This window comes from Saccostrea cucullata, unplaced genomic scaffold (genome assembly GCF_032062105.1).
Source record: "Saccostrea cucullata isolate Sc308-1 unplaced genomic scaffold, CSIRO_AGI_Scuc_v1 ctg287, whole genome shotgun sequence".
Lineage (NCBI taxonomy): Eukaryota > Metazoa > Mollusca > Bivalvia > Ostreida > Ostreidae > Saccostrea > Saccostrea cuccullata.
In genome coordinates this window covers 285,926-309,008 of record NW_026930709.1, presented here as the reverse complement: position 1 = coordinate 309,008, position 23,083 = coordinate 285,926, and the positions used below count along the sequence as shown (strand labels likewise).

At 32.4% G+C, this 23,083-nt stretch overlaps 3 protein-coding genes across 3 annotated transcripts; all 3 read left to right on the top strand.

The window, feature by feature from the left end:
* Positions 1-107: 107 nt before the first annotated feature.
* On the top strand, positions 108-7,250 carry LOC134229761 (kelch-like protein 3). Its single transcript, XM_062711553.1, has 7 exons — positions 108-241; positions 2,875-3,919; positions 4,113-4,305; positions 5,094-5,291; positions 5,531-5,631; positions 6,024-6,161; positions 7,039-7,250. Exons 1-7 carry the CDS (start codon positions 221-223, stop codon positions 7,233-7,235), a joined length of 1,893 nt encoding a protein of 630 aa, XP_062567537.1. The 5' UTR covers positions 108-220; the 3' UTR covers positions 7,236-7,250.
* Positions 7,251-8,894: 1,644 nt separating this feature from the next.
* LOC134229772 (uncharacterized) lies at positions 8,895-12,091 on the top strand. Its single transcript, XM_062711567.1, has 8 exons — positions 8,895-9,316; positions 9,420-9,507; positions 9,788-9,826; positions 9,951-9,970; positions 10,076-10,157; positions 10,342-10,401; positions 10,515-10,660; positions 11,754-12,091. The coding sequence occupies exons 1-8, from the start codon at positions 9,080-9,082 to the stop codon at positions 12,018-12,020; spliced, it is 939 nt and encodes a 312-aa protein (XP_062567551.1). The 5' UTR covers positions 8,895-9,079; the 3' UTR covers positions 12,021-12,091.
* A 999-nt stretch (positions 12,092-13,090) lies between these two features.
* Positions 13,091-21,119, top strand: LOC134229759 (ectodysplasin-A-like). The gene is made up of 8 exons (XM_062711552.1): positions 13,091-13,790; positions 14,001-14,106; positions 14,375-14,470; positions 14,881-14,906; positions 15,722-15,770; positions 16,065-16,124; positions 17,671-17,810; positions 19,941-21,119. The coding sequence occupies exons 1-8, from the start codon at positions 13,593-13,595 to the stop codon at positions 20,202-20,204; spliced, it is 939 nt and encodes a 312-aa protein (XP_062567536.1). The 5' UTR covers positions 13,091-13,592; the 3' UTR covers positions 20,205-21,119.
* The last annotated feature ends 1,964 nt before the right edge of the window (positions 21,120-23,083 follow it).

Below are 23,083 nucleotides of genomic sequence, written 5' to 3'. Positions count from 1 at the left end.
GATTTTTTCATATCATTAAATTTTAAAATCAAATGCATAATGTAGGAATTTGGTATGGACTACTTTTAAAGGGAAGTTACTCGACTATTTCCGGTTTTTAGAAAGAAAACAAAAATGCTGTTTTTGACCGAAATTGAAGATAATTGTGTAAAATGGGCCTATATTTGAGGATAACCATTGTTAACGAATAGTTGTTTTAGCTGCATGTGTTCTTTATCATATGTTAGAGTGTGATTTAATGGTAAGTACTGCGTTCATCATAGAGGAAATTCGGAATTGATTTAGTTTATGTTTTAGGAAAAAATATTAAGGATTTTACATCTTGCAGAAAGTAAATATTTTACAAACAGTAAAATTAGTGGCAATGTCAAAGCACTAATGGCCACTTGCACACATTTAGATTAGGTAACCTGGGCTTAAAGACTGATCTAAGGATCAGGTAAACTTTTTTTTTAACTTGTACTCAGGTGAGCTGGTGTTGGGTTGCTGACCTTTCACTCAAGCATTTCTTACATGCAGGTTAAACCAGGATTTATTTTGAATATGACATCAAAGAAGGCACCAAATTTTAACAGAATTGGAAAAGGCTGTGCTTCTTAAATTACAATTAGTTAGAAAAAGAAAAATCAATCATTGAAAGTATTAAACTAAATGATGGGAGAATGATCTGTAAGAAAAAAAGAATGGGAAAGTATTGAGAAAGCATTCACTGCAAGGCATGGTGTAAATACCAGAAGTATTACAATTAAAATCTTTGTGGACAAATTTGAAAGCGCATGCAAAGGCTGATGTTGTGAAAGATCGCAGAGATCGGAAAAAGATAATCTTGAAATAAAAGGAAAGCATTCTTATACTGAAGAAACAGAAACTTTATTTATGAAATGTTGCAACGCGGACCAATTAATAATGCAATGGCAAAAGAGAGTAATGATCTTAACAATAATTTTGCTGGTGTTTGGCAACCATTTGTATAAAAATTGTAATAAATTCAGCTTTGTCCAATATTTTTTTCAATATTATCTTATTTAATAATATTACAAAAAATTACAGCACAACAGGAACCAAAACAAAAGAAACTGTCTGTTATTTCTCCTCTCAATCAATTATTGCCTTCATTAATTAAGATTTTTACGCAACAGGGTGTTTTTTGAGAGTTTAGGGAGATTTGTATGGTGTACACGAGAGCGCTTTTTGCAAGAATAGTTTCTAGAATTTGCTTTATTTTTAGCATCCCTGCATAAAAAAATTTTTTTATTTCCAACCAGTAATAAAAAAAGATTTGGAAACACAGAGAAATTTTAGCAGGAGAGTGGAATTACATTATCTTATATTTTTTTTCTAAATGTGTCTGAAAAATGGAGATAATTTACTGTGCATACCAATTTCTTTTTTCAGAATAAAATAAAAATGGATTCTGTCTATCTCTTATTACATTTTTCTCTTCTTATGAGCTTTTCCACATAATAGTCACCATATCAATTCTATCAAAATATTCATCCATTCTACATGTTCTATGCCAAACCTTAGTTTAAACCTCCCTACTGCCAGGTTCAGAACTAGGGTAATATACTGAGCTGATCTCACCTGAGTATTTCAGGTGTGCAAGTGAATCAACAAATTTGAGCTAAACTTAAGCCTGGATTACACTGACCCAGGTTTAACCGAGACCTGTGCAAGTGGCCATTAATATCTTACATTTGAAAAAATTTAATACGTCTGATTTTTTTTTTTTTTTTGTTAGATAATCACATTATGATTTTCAGTTGTTTACCTCTGTAAAGATGTTTTCTTATTCGTATTGTAAGCATCAGTATTCATTAAAGCTTTTCCAATATCTGGTACAATCAGAAAATTGTAAATGTTACAAAATGAATTACTTATTAATACAACTAAATAAAGCCATATAGGTGATTCAAAGCCAAATTAATGTACAGATTGCTCTGGATCTGTTTGGTCCTAACACAGATTGTCTTTTCTCTTTTATGATTGTTTCCTTGTTGCATCCCATTCTTGTACTGGTTTCTTGTTTAAACTCTTGATTGTGTTTCTTACTCCACCTGTCACACTATTACCAATATCATGAATGAAATCCAGTCAAAGCGCCCCCTAATAAAACCGTCCCGGTCAAAGCGTCCCCTGATTTTGGTCAAAATGCCCCCTGATTTTGGTCAAAGCGCCCCTTATAGAATTTTACAGTAAAATGATGTTACAAAACATCCCCCCAAACCGCCCCCAAATATTGGTAAACGCGTCCCCTAATTTTAGTCAAAGCGTCCCCTGATTTTGGTCGAATTTAGCGCCCCCTTAATTACATTTTTTTTCTTGGAAAAAATCATATGGGAACCGAAGTAATGGTCAAAACGTCCCCAATTTTGGTCAAAGAGTCCCCTGATATTGTGTTTCCCCTAATATATTTTTACAAACATGTTAATAAGGAATAAAGCAATGGTCACCTGTCACACTATTACCAATATCATGAATATTACTGATCTAAAATTATTTATGTTGTCCATGCATTTTGATGTTTTAGTTTGAATTATATTATTTCACTAAAAGTTCATTTAGAAGGCAATATGCTATCAAAATGCATTTCTTAAAATCAGTTAATACATCTGCAAAGTGTGATGGGACTCCAAAGTACCGATGGTCTTGGGTGCACCATACCCCGATGGTTTGACACACCAAAGTCCGATTTTAAACGTTTTGAATGAAAATGTTTTAGTTTGAATTACATTATTTCACTAAAAGATAGATCTGTCTTTGGTGACATTTAGAAGGCAATATGCTATACTCAGCAAAATGCATTATGATGAAAAAATGTAAAATTAAAATCAGTTAATACCTCTAATACATGGAAATTCCATCTAATTTCAGGAGAAAATGAGTAGTCCAGATGATCCCTCAAGTACCCAGGAGCAGGAGAGCCTGTTAGATTCTACGACTCAGTATGAATCACCCATTGAAGACAAGTTTGTGGATAAAGAGAGGGCAGTCAATCTTCTACAGGGATTTTCCAAACTATACCAAGAAAAAGAGTTTGTTGATGTGACACTCTGTGTAGATGAAGCAGAATTCCCATGTCATAAAAATGTTCTTGCTATATCAAGTCCCTTCTTCATGGCCATGTTTTCAACAAATATGGCAGAAAGCCAGCAAAACAAAATCACATTGAAGGAGCTGGATCCATTGACAATGGGTTTAGTCCTAGACTATATATACACTGGCCAGGTCAAGCTTTCAGAAGAAACAGTACAACATCTACTGTCAGCATCGAACAGATTTCAGTTACTTTCACTGAGAAGTGGCTGTGCAGAGTTTATGATGAATCACATCACTGTTTCAAACTGTATTGGTGTTTACTTCTTTGCAAAAGCTCACGAATGCACTGACTTGGCCACAAAAGCCAAAGAAATTGTTAACAACCAATTTGCTGTTCTGTGTAAACAACAGGAATTTCTGTCCTTACCCTCAGACAAATTAGTGGAGATTATAAGCGATGATGACATTAATGTAACCAATGAGGAGACGGTTTATGAAGCCTGCATGGAATGGTTGTTGACGGACAGAGACAACAGAATGGAACATCTAATGGAAATAATGAATTGTGTAAGATTTGCAAACATTAGCTCTTATTACTTTTGTGATAGAATTGACAGGTGCAAAACACTGAAAGATTGTGAATCTCTGAGAAAAATTCTGGACACTGTGAGATATTTTCACATGCTACGCAACAGACAACACGAAATGGACCTGAATCTCATGCCTCGGAGAGGAATGGTGTACGAGACGGGAGTGATGATCATTGCCAATCCCTACACAGAGGAACAAATGAAGAAGTTCAACAGCATGGAGATGCTTTTACCTAAAACTGGAGAAGTCATTACCATTTGTAAATTACCACAGAGTTTATATACCCCAGGTTTGTAACGTATTCATTAAGTTGCACTTTCCTATGCAGGTTTATATGAAAAATCAAGAAATTGCATTTATTTTTCATTCACATTTATCTTTGTGATCTTGTGTGATTATAATATATTCTAATTCATTGATTAGATTTTTCCTGTTTTTATTCTGTATCTTTGTTAATTGATTTTTTCTTCACTCCATTTCAGGGTGCGCCATTACTGGGGATAACCAGATTTACTTGGCGGGGGGATCGATTCGGAAGCTGAACTACCGAGGATCAGTGACCACTGAAGGCGTGTCCAGTAACTTCTATGTCTTTGATCAGATAGAGAAGAGCTGGACACCAAAAGCCAAAATGCACATGTCCAGATCACAGTTTTCTTTAGTTATAGTTGATGGGTATTTCATATTTTTCTTTTTGATTCACTTTGTATGTCTTATTGATAGTTAGGTTACATGAGTCACTAAATTTCATCACTGTATGTCACTCATAGACCTTTGAACATATTAAAAATTTCACACTGTCATATGAATGAACAATTTTTAACCAATGTTGGTTTATTCTCAGTAATTAAATTTTTTGAACAGATAAGAACTGCAATACTTTAAGATGGGATATTTTGAAGAAAAAAATTATAAAAGACCATATTTTCTAACCAAGGGTTTGAAATCTAGTTGTAGAGTAGATTTCAGATCAGAAACCCTTGGCAAGTGAAGATGATAAAAGACAATCTGCACATGCAGCTTAGACTTATCAAAGTCATAATATATTAGCTTTAATACTGGAGCTTATGCTTTAGTAAGGAAATAAATTTTGTCTGTAATCAATTCTAAATGCTACTCTTCTTCAGTTTTGGTCAAATTTCAGTAAAACTTGATAGAAAACTACATGCTAAGATACATAGTTCTATTTGTCATTTATCTTCTTTTTTTTTTTGACAATGTTGTCATGAACACTAAAATAGAATATTTTCTAAATTCCTTCTGATTGCCTTGTCTCATACAGTGTGGTCGAATTAGACTTTGAACACAAGTAGATTGTACAGAGATACATCTTTATTTATTATTATAATGCACTTTGTAAGTACAAACCAGTAGAGCCAAGGTCTCATCAGAGACTTCTGTTTGTTCAGATATAATTTGTTTATCGATTTCAAATTTTAGAATAACTTCTTTTAATTTGACAGGTATGCCTTTGCAATTGGTGGACAGGACGGATCAGAAATTCTGAGTACAGTTGAGCGTTATGACCCCCACACTAACGCCTGGATACTGGTGGCTCCTCTAGCAATTCCTCTGAGGTTTATGACCAGCATAAGTTACAGAGGCAAACTCTATGTGTTTGGTGGGGAGACCACTGACAAAATCAGTAGAACAGCATATAGGTACAAATATACAAATTTTGAGTGATATACTGCAAAATGATGATTTTGTTGGCAAGTTCATTGAACAAAAAGTCTCCTTTTGACATGCCTCTATATTACCTGGTAACAGTTTTGTTCTTTGCTCAAGCTTTTTGAAAATAAATTTTGATAAAAGTGTTTTAACTTAAAACTTTGCAAGTAATATGTAAACTCAAATAGTAGAATTTAGTGAGTATACCTGTATAAATATTATATTGTAGGTATGATCCAGCTGATGATACCTGGGTAGAGTTACCTCCCATGTCTACAGCTAGAGTGTTGGCTGGCTGTGTGGTTCACAAAGACAAGATTTATGTCATTGGTCAGTAATCAAGGAATAGTAGAATTTTATGAAGTATTTACTATTATGAAAAGAAGGTATTTGAAACAGCTAAGAAACTAATTTTAAGTTTCTAACGTGAAGTCCAGTATTTAGGAAATAGCAATGCACATATACATGTACCAAAAAATCTATAAATTGTATCTTAATTTTCTCAAAAAAGAAATCAAAGGTATATTTTCTGGCTGAGTGACATTTTCTATTCACACAGATTTAATATTAATGATATTGCAAATATTTAAATTCTAAATTAAATTTTGAGAAACCTTATGGAGTTTTTGCATGAATTATTAAATTCCTCCGGTCAGAAAAAAAAGATCTTCTTTCCTTGTTAGAATGGAGTTGTGAAATATTTCAATATTTTTAATACATAGGAGGAAATTCAGAACTCAGTGACAAATGGAAGAAGGAGTTTCTCCCTGAGCACTGTGTAAGTTCAGTAGAGGTGTTTGATCCAGCCACAGATACATGGAGTGAGGGACCGGAGCTTCCTAATGCCCTGTGTGGTGCAGGTACTAATGATAATTAATGAGCTTTTTATTGATGAAAAGTTTTAACATGAATTATTCAATTCAGAATGCTTCTCTCTGCTAAATTTCAAGGAAATTTTCTTTGTTATCTCCCTTGATACATTAGTTTCACAGTTTAAAAGAATTAATAAAAATCATTTTATGCATAAATGATAGTTTATTTTATTGATATAAATATATATATATATTTTTATCAAATTTAATGATTTTCTAATAAATTTACATTTTTATGTAATTTCTTCAATTAAAATTGAGTGAAGAGTCATTGCATTTTACAAGAGTTGATCAGTCATTTCATGTATACAAGATCATTTAAAGCAATATGAGCTGCAACTTTGATGTTGGAATTTTTTGTTGCAAAATTGTAAATATCTATTTTAATGGCAGAAAAAAAGAATGTTTATAAACTTCTGTTGTTCATATTTATGATGTAAGAGATATTTATAAGCTTTGATTGAATCAAAATTGCATTATTGTCGTCCTGTACAATAATGATTTCTTATATAATACTGTATATTCGAATGTAAAGAAGTCTTTCTTCAGAAACAATATAATGCTTTATTAAAATCTAATTGATCACAAAGGTTTAAATTAGATACAAATTTATCACAATAATACATTTTGACAGCAAAATAAAATTTTTAAAAATGCAGCTCATATCGCTTTAATAACTTGAGACTAAGTCATAGAGTCAACTTATTTGCTGCAAGTAGAGTTCAAGCTTTTTCCATTAGATCAAAGGTCAAATTAAAAGTTGCTTTGTTCATGAGTACTACTTTGTGAGATTCATTTTATATCTAGTCTAATTTACAAGAATGTTATCAGAAAACTGAAGTAAATCTACAAATTTATATTTTAGGAATAGTGAAATACAGCAATACAATTTTAATTGTGGGAGGGGAGGATGACAAGAGTTGGATGGCCGGGCTGTGTTGGTTAAAGGAGGAAAACGGCAAACAGACGTGGGTGGAGGGACAGGAACTACCCACAGTGATGAGCACCTTTGGTTGTGTTGTGGCCAATATACAGCATGATGTGTACAAACAGCAAACATAGGTTTACAAGGGTGGGGGGGGGCTAAATTATGTAAGGGGAGGGGGGTTGCTGGGGTATTGAACTGTGTTTTTTGTTGAATCAAAATGTGTTGTCTACTGAAAAACAGTAGTAAAACAAAGTATTTTTGCCTTGTATGTGAATGTGGTGACTTTTAATGTGATAGTCTAATCAGCATTATCAAATTTATTTTGCATTTTAAGTGTACCAAGTATGCTTATAATGTAAATGTAGAGCCAATAAAAAAAAAACTTTTCTTTTTTATTTGTATTTTTGTTATTTATGATATATATATTTATATTTTGATTTTCATAAATCTGCAATCTTTATTTATTCTCATAAATGGTACTTTTAGCTGTTAATTGATTCAGTGAAATTGAAAGATGTTGTGGAAATATACTCAGGTTCTAAGGAAATAGAGAATTAATTTAAAAAAGGAGATACATGCTTGGTGAACATTAAAAAAGTCAATACTTACTGTTATCCACAAGCCATTGTTTTACTGCTTCCCATACTATTTACAGACCAATGGTTTAATAATGCTAAACCTTCTCAACAGAGCAATCTGCATAGAAGGCAGGTTAAATTCATAGCATTACTTGAATGTTTTATAATAAGACACTTTGCCATTAATGGAGTAAGAAATAAACATAGATTTTTTTTTTCAAATGGTCAGCTTTAGAAATGGATAAGTATAATTATTTCAAATTTCAAACTTGAATCCTCATAGCAACGTTTTCCATTTTGTGCAGGCAGTTACCACTTGCTTGTTTTAATTAGTACCTTTCTGCTATGCAATGTAAAAGCTGCCATTTTGTTTGCTTCGATTTTGGAAGCAAATTCAGTCAGAAGGGTCACATTTAAGAGTAATTAAGGGGGTTAAAATCTGTAACATGTATAGGGGGGAAATGTAAATTGTCTCCTTTTTTATGATTATTAAGTTGTTGAAATTTGTTCTATTGATATAAAAATAACAGACATTAACTTGATTTTTATACCTATATCTCTTTGCTTTAGAGAAAGTCAAAATGCAATTTTGAATATAATGTTGACTATCACCTGCTTTGTGAGAAAAGTAAAATTAAATAGATTTAATCAATGTGCAAGAAGAATGTGTTGCAGTTAAAAAAATTTTATTGGGTTCTTCAGTTTTACATTGTCAAATTACATTATAGGCAAATACAAAATCGGAAAGAAGACTGGGATAGCATAACGCACATAATAATTGGCCTTTATATAAATTGGTATCAAAAGAGAAACCATCCAGCTCTGTAAATCCGCCTTTTTTTGCATTCCAATGGAAAATCCCTCCTCCTTTCGAAAGTTTTAATCGGTCTGATAAGAGTACTACATAGTACTTTTATAGTGTTATCGACGTCGGTCAGTGTCCGAAAAGAACGACCAACGTATACTAAAATAAAGTTGCCACCTTTATGAATGAAGGATGAACTTTAAGATCGAAAAGTCCTGAAAAATGTATTTATAAACTTTCTATGAAATACTAGTAAATGTAAATCGGGTCGTTTATTTGAGTTTTTGAACTTTTGGGCGATTCAGTATAAGGAGGAGTGGACCGCATGATGTAATCGAATTCAATACCGAAACACCACTGTCCTAACCAGGTTATACCAAGTCCACCTACTGAAGAATTGCACAACCCCTGTAGAAATTAACTAACTTCCGCACCCATCCTTATACCGTGGTTGGCTGCTGATTTCAGGTTAATCGGAGCACTTTTTACTATATTAAGTTTACACATGTCATATATGTACCTATATTTGTTTGATTACACTATCGGGTAATAATATTGACACAGCCAAAACGTTTTCCAATAGTGACGAGTAAATATGACAAATTGCAAGGTTTATTCCTTAAATGAAATGGCATATACGTCTAAAAAGTATCGAAAGAAAGCTGGAATTAAAATTGCTGTTATATTACTTTTTATGATGGTCATTGGAGTTTGCAGTTGTTTGCTTGTCATTTATATAAAGATGATGAACGAAGTGCAAAACGTAGTGGAAAAAGTGAATAATCTGAGCAGAATCTTAAGTTCAACAAAAATTTTCAACTGGAATATCACGGTTTGTTCCTGTTCTATATTTTGAAAAACAATTTTTCAAATAATTTCTTTTTTTGTAATATGCATCAAAGCACACCGTCTCTTAATACACATTTCTGTTGTAGAGTATAGACCAAAAGTCAGTTATTGATCTTGAAAGAATGCAAGACGAAGTTGCTGGAGATAGTTATAGAACAAATATGCTGACCAGAGGTAGTAGTTCAGTATATAATTATCAATAACGACTTAAGTATATACTGCGCTTCTAGTCGGATAGCATAAAATAGTTTGCGTGAGAACGTAAATAATTAAAATATTGAATTGGCTTCCAAGTATTTTCTTTTTTAAAAAAGTTTCACGACTGAAATGGGTATAAGAAAGATGCAAGTATTATAAGTATATGAAATACAATGAAAGTAATTATTTACAACAAAAGTAACTGAGCAAGAAAAACTTCAAAGAGTTGAGCAATTTGTCTGTTTTTGCTTTTCAGAAAACACAGGAATGAAAAGATTTTTGTCTGGAGGCCCAAGTACGATTTTTTCCATTTTGCATTAAGTTGGTTTTCAATAAGTATTTATTTAAAAAAACAACTTACGAGCTTTTTCAATAACGAAATGATATCGCATAATTGTAATTCTTTTTTATTCTTTCAGGTCTGGAATTACTCAGTGATGTAAGTTCTCATCTTCTGATAATTTTGAACTGATAATCATATTCAATCCGAACAAAATTATGATGAAAATTTATTACTAATGTTTTCGTTTCGTCTCTGTCTTAGGTCAATTCAGGAGTAACTGCAGTTCATTATGTGCCACACGAGTATCACGACATTTATCAGAAACAAGGAATAAAATGCAAAGGTTGGTTCAGTATGAAAGCATCTCATAATGAAGATTAAACATTACGTAACAACAAGTCAAAAGCAAATTAAATTATCAAAATAACTTCTTTAAGAGCAGCGAGAGTTAATAAACCATACCGTTATTTACATCCTATTTTTTGATTTTTTTAATGTATTAATCATAGGAAGCTCTTTTTTTCCAGGTTCCTGCTGCTACGTCTGGTCGGGGACTTTCTGTGCAAACCAAACATTTATGATAAATGGTAAGCTTATTACGTCTCTGCTGTAGCAATACATTATAATTTCCTTTGCCTCCAATTGTTTCCACATTCTAGAATCTATATTGTAGTATACTCTATCCACAAACTCTTTGTAGATCCTCTACACGGAGTCAAATTTTTCAGACCTTCATCTTGGATGAAGTCACAACATATTGAGGAGGTTGAACCCCTTTCACAAAGCCAAGCAGACACAAGTTCCTTCACAGTGACCAAATCTGGCCTTCATCTTTTGTATCTCAATGTAAGATTTCGGTTTATCTGGTACCATTTTGGTAGATTACAAGTTTCTTCTTATGTCATTGTAAACTTGCTGTTTTGAACGATCTCGTATTCTACACTGTAGACACAAGATGCAAGATTTTTTTTAGTCCAATTTGGAGAAGTTTAATATTTCAATGTAAACTTTCAGATTCTTTTCCATTTTAATTTATACTTCAGTTTCTCTTTCATCCCTTTGCTAATCATTTGGAGTTTACTTACGTAATTCAACCTAAGCTTACATGTTTCTTGTATTAATGTGCATCCAGTTTCTGTATCCTCCAATCGTTATAATTTGTGACAGCTCCCATGACTTTTTTTCTCTTTGTTGATGTTGATTTTAAAAGCACTTTACCAGCTGGAAAGTCTGTATATCCCAGTGTTTAAGTTACCAGGATATTTTCATTTAATTAACAGTTACAATGGTAGATATTTATCATTTTCTTGTAAAACATGTAATAAGAAGGGAGTTTTTCTATTTTAATTTAATTCTTATCAATGAACAATTGTCTTGCAAAACGAACCATGCATTGCATATCTTTATTTTCTTCTGCAATTCCACTTATTTTCTAAGCCAAATAACATACACTGTAAATAAGATTTTTTTTTTTTGGTATTGTTGATAATTAAAATAATAGATCATTGGCACTGTGTTACTGGATTGCCTTGAAATAGTTTTCTACGCCCATCTTTATCTCTTGATGCTTTTGACACTTACCTTTATCAGTAAATAGAAAGTGAATATGGATTACGAATCATATCAGTACATACTACATTATCAATATCTACAGATAAAGGTTAGCCCTTCTAAACTCCAGTCCACAAACTAGTAGTAGTTTGACTGTTTTAATGTACTTCTTTTCAGGTTCAATTTTCTGATGATTCCTTTCTTTTTCTGTTATTTTGTTAAGTATTTGCAGGTGTTTCATAAATTTTCTGACCTTTCCCCTACAATCTGTTTTCCATTCCATAACTTCTAATCCTATAGTTCTGATACTGTATCATCCATAATTTAAACCTTCATTCTTTACTTGATACAGTATAAAACTTTTTTGTCGTATATTAATATACTCCAGGTTTTGATCCAGGCCACAAAATCATCACACGACGTAGCTATCTACATTGACAGCAATCGTAAGCTGGACTGCCGGGAAAGCCTCGACTACGTTAGATCAAATCCTTCTAATCCTTTTATGTACTCCAAAGGGAAAACCTGTAGTGTGTCCGGTGTTTTCTTTCTACAACAGGGTAGTCAGCTCTCCATCAGATTCCTTACAGCAAATACAGCAGTCATACTCAAGCCTGAAAATACAAACTTTGGGGCAATATTGCTCAAAACGTGACAAAATATGTAGACATATAATGACATTGAAAAACTTGTCTGAATAATAAATTGAATCACATCTAACATCTCTTTAATGATTTATCTATTAACAGTATATTTTCATTTACTGAGTATTTGTCGACTTGGTATATCTCAAAGAATTTGGAATTAAAAAGGCTAAAATTAATTTAAAAAAAAACTACTAAATTACAGGACAAACGAGATAACCAGCTTTTCTATCGTAAAGTTTGTTTATAAATGTAGCATTTTCCCACTCTCACCTGCTTATGGTGTTTCTGTCTTCTAACTTATTCGCTACTCAAGAGCTTGCTCTGGGTACGAAAATTGTATTTAAAGCTAGACATGCCTCTTAAGTTGATGTTACAGGGAATTCACATACCCACTTTGAATTTAAAGTCAACAATATGTAAATGACCTTGTTATCAAATATGACCTAATAACTTGGAGTCTTATTCTCGTTGACTTGTTTTATACTAATTGTTAGGTCTTTGTTTGTATACTGAATTTGACTCCGAAATCTCCCGTCTACCTGATTAATACATAGGGGTCACAGCAGGTGTGACGGTCAGCAGGGATGTTAACTCCTCCTAGGCACCTGATCCCACCTCTGGAATTTACGGGTTCGTGTGTTATGCCCTCTTAACGTTGTATTGTTTATAGATTTTTTTGAGATCTAACACTGTTCATTATCTCCACCTTTTACTTTACTAACGTATAATGCCATTTAGAAGAAATTTGCTGGTAGGAAAATTTTAATCTGGTCATTTTTTTTAAGTCTATGGCATGGCGTAGTGTTAGAGAGTTTGCTCTAAAGTCGACATAAGGAATTTATTCTTACGTCGCGGGTTCAAATCCACTTTGAGACGTGGGGACCGGTTCTTCGGACGAGACGGTATAAAATGAGGTCCCATGAAAGCCTAAACATTTAAATTTTTAACTCTCTTCTCTACATTGTGAAAAATTCCCTGTCCCCAGTTTCAAATACTAGTATATATACGGATATGTAAATGGAAATTATCAATTAAAAATCATTCTTTACAAGTCGTAAAAATCAGAATCACGTTTTGATCCTAGTAGGGAAAAAAAGACAAATTTCAAAAATTCGTTTGAAATGCACTATTGTATCACGTGTCATACGGTATTTACGTAGTAGAGATATGTAAAAAATAAACTGAACACATGCTCCTATAATCCCTGTTCTTTTATCAAACATGTAAATATTATTATCACGGCCACAGATAAATTGCACTGAAGGCCATTCAGTTAATTGTCATTAAATTTAAGAAGAATTGACACGAACTCAATATACCTGTCCCATTTAAATATGCAAAATAATGTAGCGTAAAATATATATGCATTATGCTCAACAGGGGCACCTGCTAGAATTCCACGAATTGGGTTGTTGAACTTTCTTGTTACGGCACAGGAAGTAACGCTTTTAGACTTCTTCCCGGGAAAAATAGAAGTTGTCGCAGTCAGAAACATGTGCAAAGGAATAACTCTCAGAATCAAATAACCCTGGAAATGTTACCTTTTTACTGCAAATTTTTAATACTGTTGCAGTTTTAAAATGTCTGAACCGAAAAGGAAAGTAGATATAAATTTTTCTTTATCTGCATCTTCCGTTGCGAAGAACGTGTTGCTTGTTGCTGCATTTCTTTACTGCATTTGGTCTGCCTACCAAATGTCAGCGTTGAAGAGTGAAGTAAGGGAACTCTCCAAAATTGTAGCATCCATGTCATTTCCTGAATATAAAGACAATGAAAAAGTAAGTAAGTTGTTATCTACTTGGAATAAATTAATTTAAAAATATATTTCAAATTTAATTGCTTTTCTAGAATTTTACTAAGCTGTTTCTGACATTCATTGTACGTTGCATTTTGGAAATTCTTATGATTTCTCAATTCAGATTTAGATCTATGTTTGATCAATAACGTCAATTTGTCAAAATAAAATTATAGAATTTTTTAAATTTTAGGACTCCATAGAATCAGTTGTATCCGTGATGCACACTGTTAGTGTATCAGAAGAAGTGAAAAGAATCGAACGGAGCGTCGACACTTCAACTAAACCACCCAAACCTAGTAGGTTTTGTATCAGGGTTGACAACTTAGTTTCTAAGTAGAATTTTACTTTTTATAAGTATAAAGCGATAAGCAAAAAAGAAAATTTAATACGAATAAAGTTTAGTTATTGTAAGCTTTGGAATTTTTAAGAAACTTACAAGAGACAGGGAAAATGTAAAGGCGTAGTGTTGGAAAGAGATATGGAAGAGTTATGGAACTTAAAATACTCTTGTTCTTGTCATAAAAGTAAAATATGCGAATAAGATTCCTGTATTTTTTTTTAAAGAGAAAAACCGAAAGAACAAACGTAGAAGAAGCAAAATCAGAAAACGCAGAAGATGTAAATGTCCACCAGGGGCTCCGGGTCCCCGAGGAGAAAAAGGCAAGTTGAAAGTATATTAAATCACGCTTATAGTGGAACACGATTATAATGGTTTCACGCTTATAGCGAAGAAATTTTCATTCTTCGTGGGTTTTAAACATATAAAGAATATGATGACAACGAATTACATATACATGTATGACGTAGTAAAATCGCCCATTACCGGCGCTTCGTTATAAGCATGTTTTTCTATAATATTACAAAAAAGTAAACTGCATTTCTATTTTTAAAATTAAAAATTAAATTTGTTGTTAAACTCCCATTAGAACATTTTTTACTCGGAAACTTTAAACGCAAGTGATTAACTTGTACTTTAACTCAAAAGAACATAATTATCTATAAATCACTGCAGTCTAGCTATAGTAAACATTTTTCACATTTTCAGTTGTTCACGTTTCACTCTTTTTCAGGAATTCCTGGCATACAAGGCCCCCCTGTAAGTTAATTTCAATTTTAGTATACAAACTCAGTATATATATACAGATTTTATTTGAGTAAGCGACTATAACGTAAATGCAGAAACTAAGAGAAAAAAATGCATGTTTGAATTTTATAAGCTTGAATGAAATGGCAGTTATTTCTTATAAATTCTTTCTAAATAATACAGTAAAACACGATTATAGCGAAGTCCTGGGGACCTGTGAATTTAATTAGCTATATCCGTAATTCGTTATATCCGTATAACGAATTCGTATAACCATATATAGCGAATTCGCAATATGAATGTTTTCCTTCAAGTGTTACTATCAAATATGTTGGGGAAGCAAATATTACAAAACATACCTTCGATAACTAAGGTTTTATTATGAATTGAATTTTATATACAAATGCTGAGAGAAAATAAAGTCAGTTCCATTATTCAAATTTTGAAATCTTTGAAAGTTCGTTATAAAAGATGTAGAATTCATTATATTTAACCTCAACGGGACTAAAATCAGTTCGCTATATCCGTAAATTCGTTATATCAGAGTTCGTTATAACCGTAAAATTTTAAAAAGATTTGTTAAGAATTTTGACGGGGACCCAGAAAAACTTCGTTATATCGGTGAATTCGCTATATCCGTGTTCGTACTAAACGTTTATGGAACATAATCCTATCTCTGATGGTTTGGAGGTCTGTTTGATTTTTTCCCAACCTGTATGAAGCAGTATTACTAATGTTACTAATAGGTGTCTCATCATGTGGCCCTGTTCACTAAAACATGTTCTAAAAGAAATATTTTATAAGAATTTCGATTTTTCTGTTTTTAGGGAAAATTTCAAGCAGCCCATTTTATTACCAGTCCACCGAATGTAAAAGGTAAGTATGCCACATACGGAGATTGGTTTAGATTGTCTGCCATGTAAAAGCACGATGACTGAAGCAAAACCGCGAGAGGTGGATATAATTCAACTACAATTAATCACCGTGGTTTCTATATAATTATCCAGTCAAGTAGTTTGCATCTGAAATTAAAAACTTCTAAAGTGGAAATCATCTCTTCCTCCGCAAGGTTAAAGTTTCATTCCTTAACTTTTTATTTGATCTTACCTCTACTATTTTAAGCAATGTTTAGAGCTACATTTACCTTTTTGTCAATTTGTAACATTGTAGATTGTGTACTAAGTAAAGAAGACTTCTATTGCCCTTCAAACAGAACATTTTGGAGTCGAGGTAATTTTTTAGCTCTACTGGTCAGAGACCAGAAGAGCTTATGCGATAGTAATGCGTCCGTCGTCCGTCCATCTGTCTGTCCGTCTGTCTGTCTGTCTGTAAACAATCTTTCAAAATGCTACTCCTCCTACAGTTTTGGTCTGATTTGAATATAATTTGGCACACAAGTAAACTACACTAAGATACATAATTCTGTGTATCGGTTTTTGATTTTGATTAACGGTGTTGCCGTTGTTACTAAAAATAGAAATTTCTGTGAAATTCTTTCAAAATGCTACTTCTCCTACAGTTTTGGTCTGATTTCAATATAACTTGGCACATAAGTAGACTACACTAAGATACATAATTCTGTGTATCAGTTTTTGATTTCGATGAACGGTGTTGCCGTGGTTACTAAAAATAGAAATTTCTGTGAAATTCTTTCAAAATACTACTCCTTCTACATTTTTGGTCTGATTTTAATATAACTTAGCACACAAGTAGACTACATTAAGATACTTAATTCTGTATATCAATTTTTGATTTCGATGAACGGTGTTGCCGTGTTGCTAAAAATAGAAATTTCTGTGAAATTCTTTCAAAATGCTACTCCTCCTACAGTTTTGGTCTGATTTCAATATAACTTGGCACACAAGTAGACTACAATAAGATACATAATTCTGTTTATCGGTTTTTGATTTCGATTAACGGTGTTGCCGTTGTTACTAAAAATAGAAATTTCTATGAAATTCTTTCAAAATGCTACTTCTCCTACAGTTTTGGTCTGATTTCAATATAACTTAGCATACAAGTAGACTACACTAAGATACATAATTCTGTTTATCAGTTTTTGATTTCGATGAACGGTGTTGCCTTGTTACTAAAAATAGAAATTTCTGTGAAATTCTTTCAAAATGCTACTCCTCCTACAGTTTTGGTCTGATTTCAATATAACTTGGCACACAAGTAGACTACACTAAGATACGTAATTCTGTATATTGGTTTTTGATTTCGATTAACGGTGTTGCCATGGTAACTAAAAATAGAAATTTCTGTTAAAAAATCTCAAAATGCTACTCCTCCTACAATTTTGATCTGATTTTAATATAATGTGGCATGCAAGTAGACTATACTAAGAACATAAAGAGACTTAATCAAGGATCATTATTCTTTTTATTGCTGTGGTAAAGTTTCAATTCCCAACTTCTTAAGAACTTTTCTCTTCCTTTGCTATAAGTACAAACCAGTAGAGCTTCAGTCTCGACAGAGACTTCTGGTTTTTCACGCTTTATGAATAAATACGCAATAATTATGTTTGTATCTGACGTATTTTAAGATAATTCCCTAGTATCAACATTAGGAAAAAAGAAAACATATCAATTTCATCTCAGAGTTGTACCATGGTTAATATTCATTCTGTGTAAGTTTCTTTGATCATTATTTTGATATATGGAAATTCTTGAACAAGAATCAAATTAAAAAATATAATTATCAAAGTTTTTGAACAAACTGCAATATAATAAGTTGATTCTTATAAAATTCATTATCTTAAATTTCACATTTACAGAGAAATACAAAGCTATTCCATATTTTCAAGAAGCTGTCTGGATGAAAAATGAGTACCAAAACACCATAATGAGACTTAATACGGATAGACACGAATCATTTGAAGTGCTACAATCAGGACTATATCTTTTATATGCTCAGGTAACTGTGTATGGTATCTTATTAAAGTTATTTTTTGTAACATAAACTAAACTATTGGTATGTGTATGGTACCTTATTAAAGCGAAATTAAACTATTCCCTGTTGTTTGAAAAAGTCCACCCATTCTGGCAGTATGTTCGTTAAATTATAATGTTGTCAAATATCTTCTGAACTCCATGTATTTTTATCCATATATATGATTTAATATTAAGTATTAGTGGACTTTTACGAGAAGCAATGACTTCTACAGTTGACGGCATACTTGGACATTTAAACTTGTATCATGTACGGAGGTACAGAATTGATAACACATAAGAAAACCTTGTTAATGATCATAGAGTGTTAGGGGCACTTGCATGTGAAGGCCGTGAGTTGAGGGTAGGTTGGTTGTCGTTTTTTTCATGGACAACTTATATGTGCATTGAAATAATCCGTTATTCTCGTTTATTTGAATGTTGAGCTAAATCATGGACAACTTATATTTGCATTGAAATAATCCGTTATTCTCGTTTATTTGAATGTTGAGCTAATGTTATATCGTAAAAGAGCTTCTGTGCATTTTCCTAGTGTAAAAGTATGCCGTCAACTGTAAAAGTCAGCGCTCTTCGTAAAAGCCCATTAGCTACAAAGAATACAGGTTTGTTCCAACAAAGTATCAGTTTAAACCTGGTGCATTAAATACCACGTATTTATCTTAATGGACAGCTTTCATTTAAAACAATCTAGACTGATGAAACTTGTAGATATTGAATAGTAATTAATTAAGCTCAAAAGTTCATTGGAACAATACAAGTTTGGAACATAACAAACCAAGACCTCTAAACCATCAGGGATAGGGTCAGGTACCATGGAGGAGTAAGCATTTCCTCTCGATTGGTCAGTCCTGGCAGGTGCTCCTTGTCGTGACTGGCCAGGGCAAATGTAAATCAGTGCGAAAACAATGGCCTAACGACTTTTTATTTAAAAATGATTCAACATTCGCGTTAATAATAGATTGCCTTTGTTAACAAGGGCATTGTATCCACCATATAATGTTGATGAGTCTGATGACTTTAAACGAGACTGTTGAGATCCTTGTTTTGTCAACGTATTTGTCAATGCTTAGTAGCTTGCGTCGTTTTAGAGTTCGTTCGTACGAGGAGTATACACATCAACTGAAAGGCATAGAGTCCACCTTAGTTGATAATGGCATATATTGTTACATAAATATTAAGACAAGCTGACAAAAGAAAAGTTGAACTAATCGTGTTTATCTGAAAGTTTTGTTGTTGGGTTACTATCAATGTCTTTTTGTGTGAAATATTCAAATAAAAAAAATATATGTCTAACTCTGTGGTATCTTTTACTTCCTTTTAAGAAATGTCAAAAGGACGTTAAACAACATACAATCAATCAATCAATCAAAGACATGTATCAAATCAAAGTAAGAATGAAAATGATTATTGACACTTAATAAAACGTCATCGGTATATTCAAATGTTGAATTGAAGACCAAAGCAAGGAACTTTTTTTCATGAAGTTTTTGGATAAATTTTGCTTGAATACAAAAATATTCTACTAATAACGGGTACCCATAGACATTTCAACTGATTGTTGAAAGACCCAAATTATGGCATAACCTCCATTTTTAAAAAGTGGAATGGAAACCTAATTTTGTATAAGGATATATGAAGAAAATATATCTTTAAAAGTTATTTTATATAAACGGGTTTTTTTCCAAAATATATATGTGTGCATATTTTAAAATGAATTTTTATGTGTATTGTTTCACTTGAAACATTACTATAATATTAATAATGTTTATGCAAATTCAGATTGTTAATTTTCAAACCAAGAATTTATCTTATTGAAATATATTCTACAAAATTTGCAAGTATTCTCATGTTCTTTCCTATCGGGCCTTTTGAGGAATGGTCATTAGGATAATCAAATTTTAATACAACAGAAGAAGATTGAAAACCAGTGTAATTTAATTTTCTGTGAAAGTGAAATGCGATTGAAAGACAACTGTTTTCATAATCCTTTTTAGAGAATAAATGACTGGAAAAAATTAAGCTTATATTAGTTTTTCTGCATCGATACCATGCATTAAGTTGAATTGATTTAAAGAAAATTTGTTTCTTTTGGTAGATAGAGAAATTTACAAAGGATCCTAGAGAATTCTTCGGAATTTTTGTTTCGGACAAAAGAATCTTTCACTGTGCCGACAGTATTGACAAATATGAACCAAATGAAATATCGGATTTCTTCAATGCAAAGGAGAAGACGTGCAATATGATGGGCTTGCATTATTTAAAGAAGGGGGACACAGTTCAGATTAAAGTGATTACCAGAGAAACGGCTGTAACAATTAGCCCAGACAAGACGTTCTTTGGGGTTGTTTTTCTTTCGTAGTTTTGGTATTATGTGCTAAATTATTCAAATTGTATAATATGAAAATTCGGAAATTCCTGAAATATATGAATATTACTGATGTTTTATGCTTATCAGAGTTCAATGTATGTTAATGTCTGAATCCTTCGAAGATGAATAATGTGGAGATAACAAACAATATTCAATATCAGTCCATAAAACAATACAGAAAAGGAGCAGAGCAAACACGGACCTAAAAAACCATCAGAGGTGGAATCAGGTGCCATGGAGCAGTGAACATCCCCTTCTGACCTCATCTGATTAGACAGCTGTTTCTGAGATGCCTGAGATAAGAACTTATTTGATTAGACAGATGTTTCTGAGATAAGAACACATCTTATCAGACAGATACACTGAGATGTCAGATATTTCTGAGGTGTCTGAGTCTGATAAGTCGTGATGAAATGTCTTAGACTGGAATGTAACTGAACTTCTGATTTACAGTTTATCAAGTTAGTACATGTAATTCTGAGTCTGTAAATACTTCTGATGGAACAATTATAAAGTTATATTTGAGTGCATTTGCACAAACAAAACATAGTTGTTTGTCACATTTCTTTACTACTGATCTCATATCATATATCCTATACATATATCATATGATAAAATGCAGAGATATACGGGTTATTGTTCATTTTTTTAATGTTTAAACGTCTTGTTTTTATCATTCGTTAAATATATTAAGTAATATATGAAGTTATACTTTATTTAAATTTCTTTAGTTTCGTACATGTAATTTTATTATTTTCAAAAGTAAAATGATTTCATTTATAGAATGTCCACCTTACATTTCAAACGCATAAATGTACATATTCTCCATAACAATTGTCATGTGAATTGTGTTTTGTGAATAGTTGCTTCGTACAGATTATTTGATGTCCATTTCAACATATATTTTGATACATTAAAGAATTTCAAAGTGTGTAGCGTCTTCATGTCTCTGTAAATGAAATGCATGTTGATGCAACAGGCTTGCTGATTAAATGCTTATAGAAGTAAAGTACATGGTTCCATTTTATATACCCGGTATATAAAAGTTATTGAAAAAATACAAATTGTAAATGAGCAAACATGGACCTCTTAGGACATGAGAGGTGGGATCAGGTGCCCTGCAGCAGTAAGCAAACCTTCTTTCGACTGGTCATTCCCACCATGTGACCCTTATGATCTGACGATGAAAAACCCGTTTACAATTTGACGTGAAAGCAGGAGCAACGCATATTGATTTTTGGATGAATTCCAATTTAAATGTCAACCAGCTATTCATTGCAAAGTTGGATGGGTGTCAGCTTTTATCGCATAAAGTAAATCACTTTAATAATAGTTGAGTATCATAATGTCGAATAGGCTTTTAAATTTTAATGACACCTACGTGAAAAGTACACTCTGACTGGTGCAAATTATTTTTATCCTGCAGTTTGAGAATGCATTCCAACAAATCTGTAAACTTGAAGTCGAGTACGTCGCAAAATATTAGGCTAGTTTACTTATATTAACACTATTATAACCATGTACTTCCAGACACATATTTTAAAGACACTGTTAAGCATTAACTATTTGTCTTAGTTTTTATACTATATTTTAAATGTTTCTTTATTTGGTATTTATGATATTCGAAACTTGTAAGTTTTTTTTATTCTAGATCAGCATATCTTTATACCAGTTCGAAAAAAATCTAGCATAAAACTTCCCTAAAAATTTTTTTAAAAAACTAATCAAACCCGACAAATTAATTTTGTGTCCTATTCTTATTTCAGATTAAAGTGAAATAGTCCGTGATTATAAAGAGGCGATACATTTTTGACTAGTTTTTTTCTATTAACAAAATATTATGAACATTGTTCAAGCTTAATAGTCCAATCAAAGTATACAAATCATACAAACCGCTTAAATATCAGAGGTAGTTCATAATCGCATGCTCTACGTACGAGCAATTTCTATAATGAGGCAAGCTATTGACAAACAAGTTAATGAAAAAAGAAAATGGACAATCTCGTTGAAAGTCACCAAATCGCAAGCTGTTTGGTCGATAAAGTGACCGAGACGCAAAAAATATTTCATTAAGTCAAATGCTGACTGAACGTTAATTTTGCCTACTAATTAAACAATTTTTACACACTAAATTGTCTACAGATTTTACTGTTATTTCCCATTCATAACAAGGAGCACACAGTGGATTTTACCGGTCAGCAGGACATGCCTAGCCATCTATCTCACCTGATCCCACCTCTCATAATTTGGAGGTCCGTACGTGTTTGCTCTGCTCCCATTTCATCATTTCGTAAGTTCTATGGTCAATACAATGACCTTGTCAACAAATACAATTTATCATCGAGTCAAATGCTGACTGACGTTTTTCATACTAATTGTTAGACCATTATTTATGCACTGAATTGACGACGGATTTTCCCGTTATTCCCCGATCATGACTAGGAGCACATGGCGGGTGTGACCGGTCGGCAGGGGATGCTCACTCTTCCATGGCACCTGATCCCTCCTCTGATGTGTTGGAGGTCCGTGTTTTCTCTACTACTGATTTGTATTGTTTTAATGGACTTTAAAGCTTTAATAATATTCATTTCCTCCAAATATTATAAGGCTTTTTGGAGAAAAAGCACGCACATATGTATTTAATAAAAACAAATTAATTAAGAATACAGTTTACATAAATAATAATTGTTAACAATGAGATTTACAACACATTTTTTGCAAGTTGAAATGGCATTTTAAAGTTTTGCTACGAAAGAACCTCTATGTTTTTTTAATGGAATGAAACCATTTAAAACGAGCCTGTCAAATACGAAAAGCTTGATTTATCAATTATAAGCGATTATATATACATAGATTCAGTACCTTTACAT

Excerpts from the sequence above, each read along its gene's own strand:
- LOC134229761 (XM_062711553.1), top strand. The coding sequence starts at position 221 with ATGTTAGAGTGTGATTTAATG. Across the intron at positions 242-2,874 it reads TGTTAGAGTGTGATTTAATG|GAGAAAATGAGTAGTCCAGA; the intron begins GTAAGTACTGCG and ends ATCTAATTTCAG. Across the intron at positions 3,920-4,112 it reads ACAGAGTTTATATACCCCAG|GGTGCGCCATTACTGGGGAT; the intron begins GTTTGTAACGTA and ends ACTCCATTTCAG.
- LOC134229772 (XM_062711567.1), top strand. The coding sequence starts at position 9,080 with ATGACAAATTGCAAGGTTTATTCCTTAAATGAAATGGCATATACGTCT. Across the intron at positions 9,317-9,419 it reads TTTTCAACTGGAATATCACG|AGTATAGACCAAAAGTCAGT; the intron begins GTTTGTTCCTGT and ends TTTCTGTTGTAG. Across the intron at positions 10,661-11,753 it reads TTCATCTTTTGTATCTCAAT|GTTTTGATCCAGGCCACAAA; the intron begins GTAAGATTTCGG and ends AATATACTCCAG.
- LOC134229759 (XM_062711552.1), top strand. The coding sequence starts at position 13,593 with ATGTCTGAACCGAAAAGGAAAGTAGATATAAATTTTTCTTTATCTGCA. Across the intron at positions 14,471-14,880 it reads GGGTCCCCGAGGAGAAAAAG|GAATTCCTGGCATACAAGGC; the intron begins GCAAGTTGAAAG and ends ACTCTTTTTCAG. Across the intron at positions 16,125-17,670 it reads CAGAACATTTTGGAGTCGAG|AGAAATACAAAGCTATTCCA; the intron begins GTAATTTTTTAG and ends TCACATTTACAG.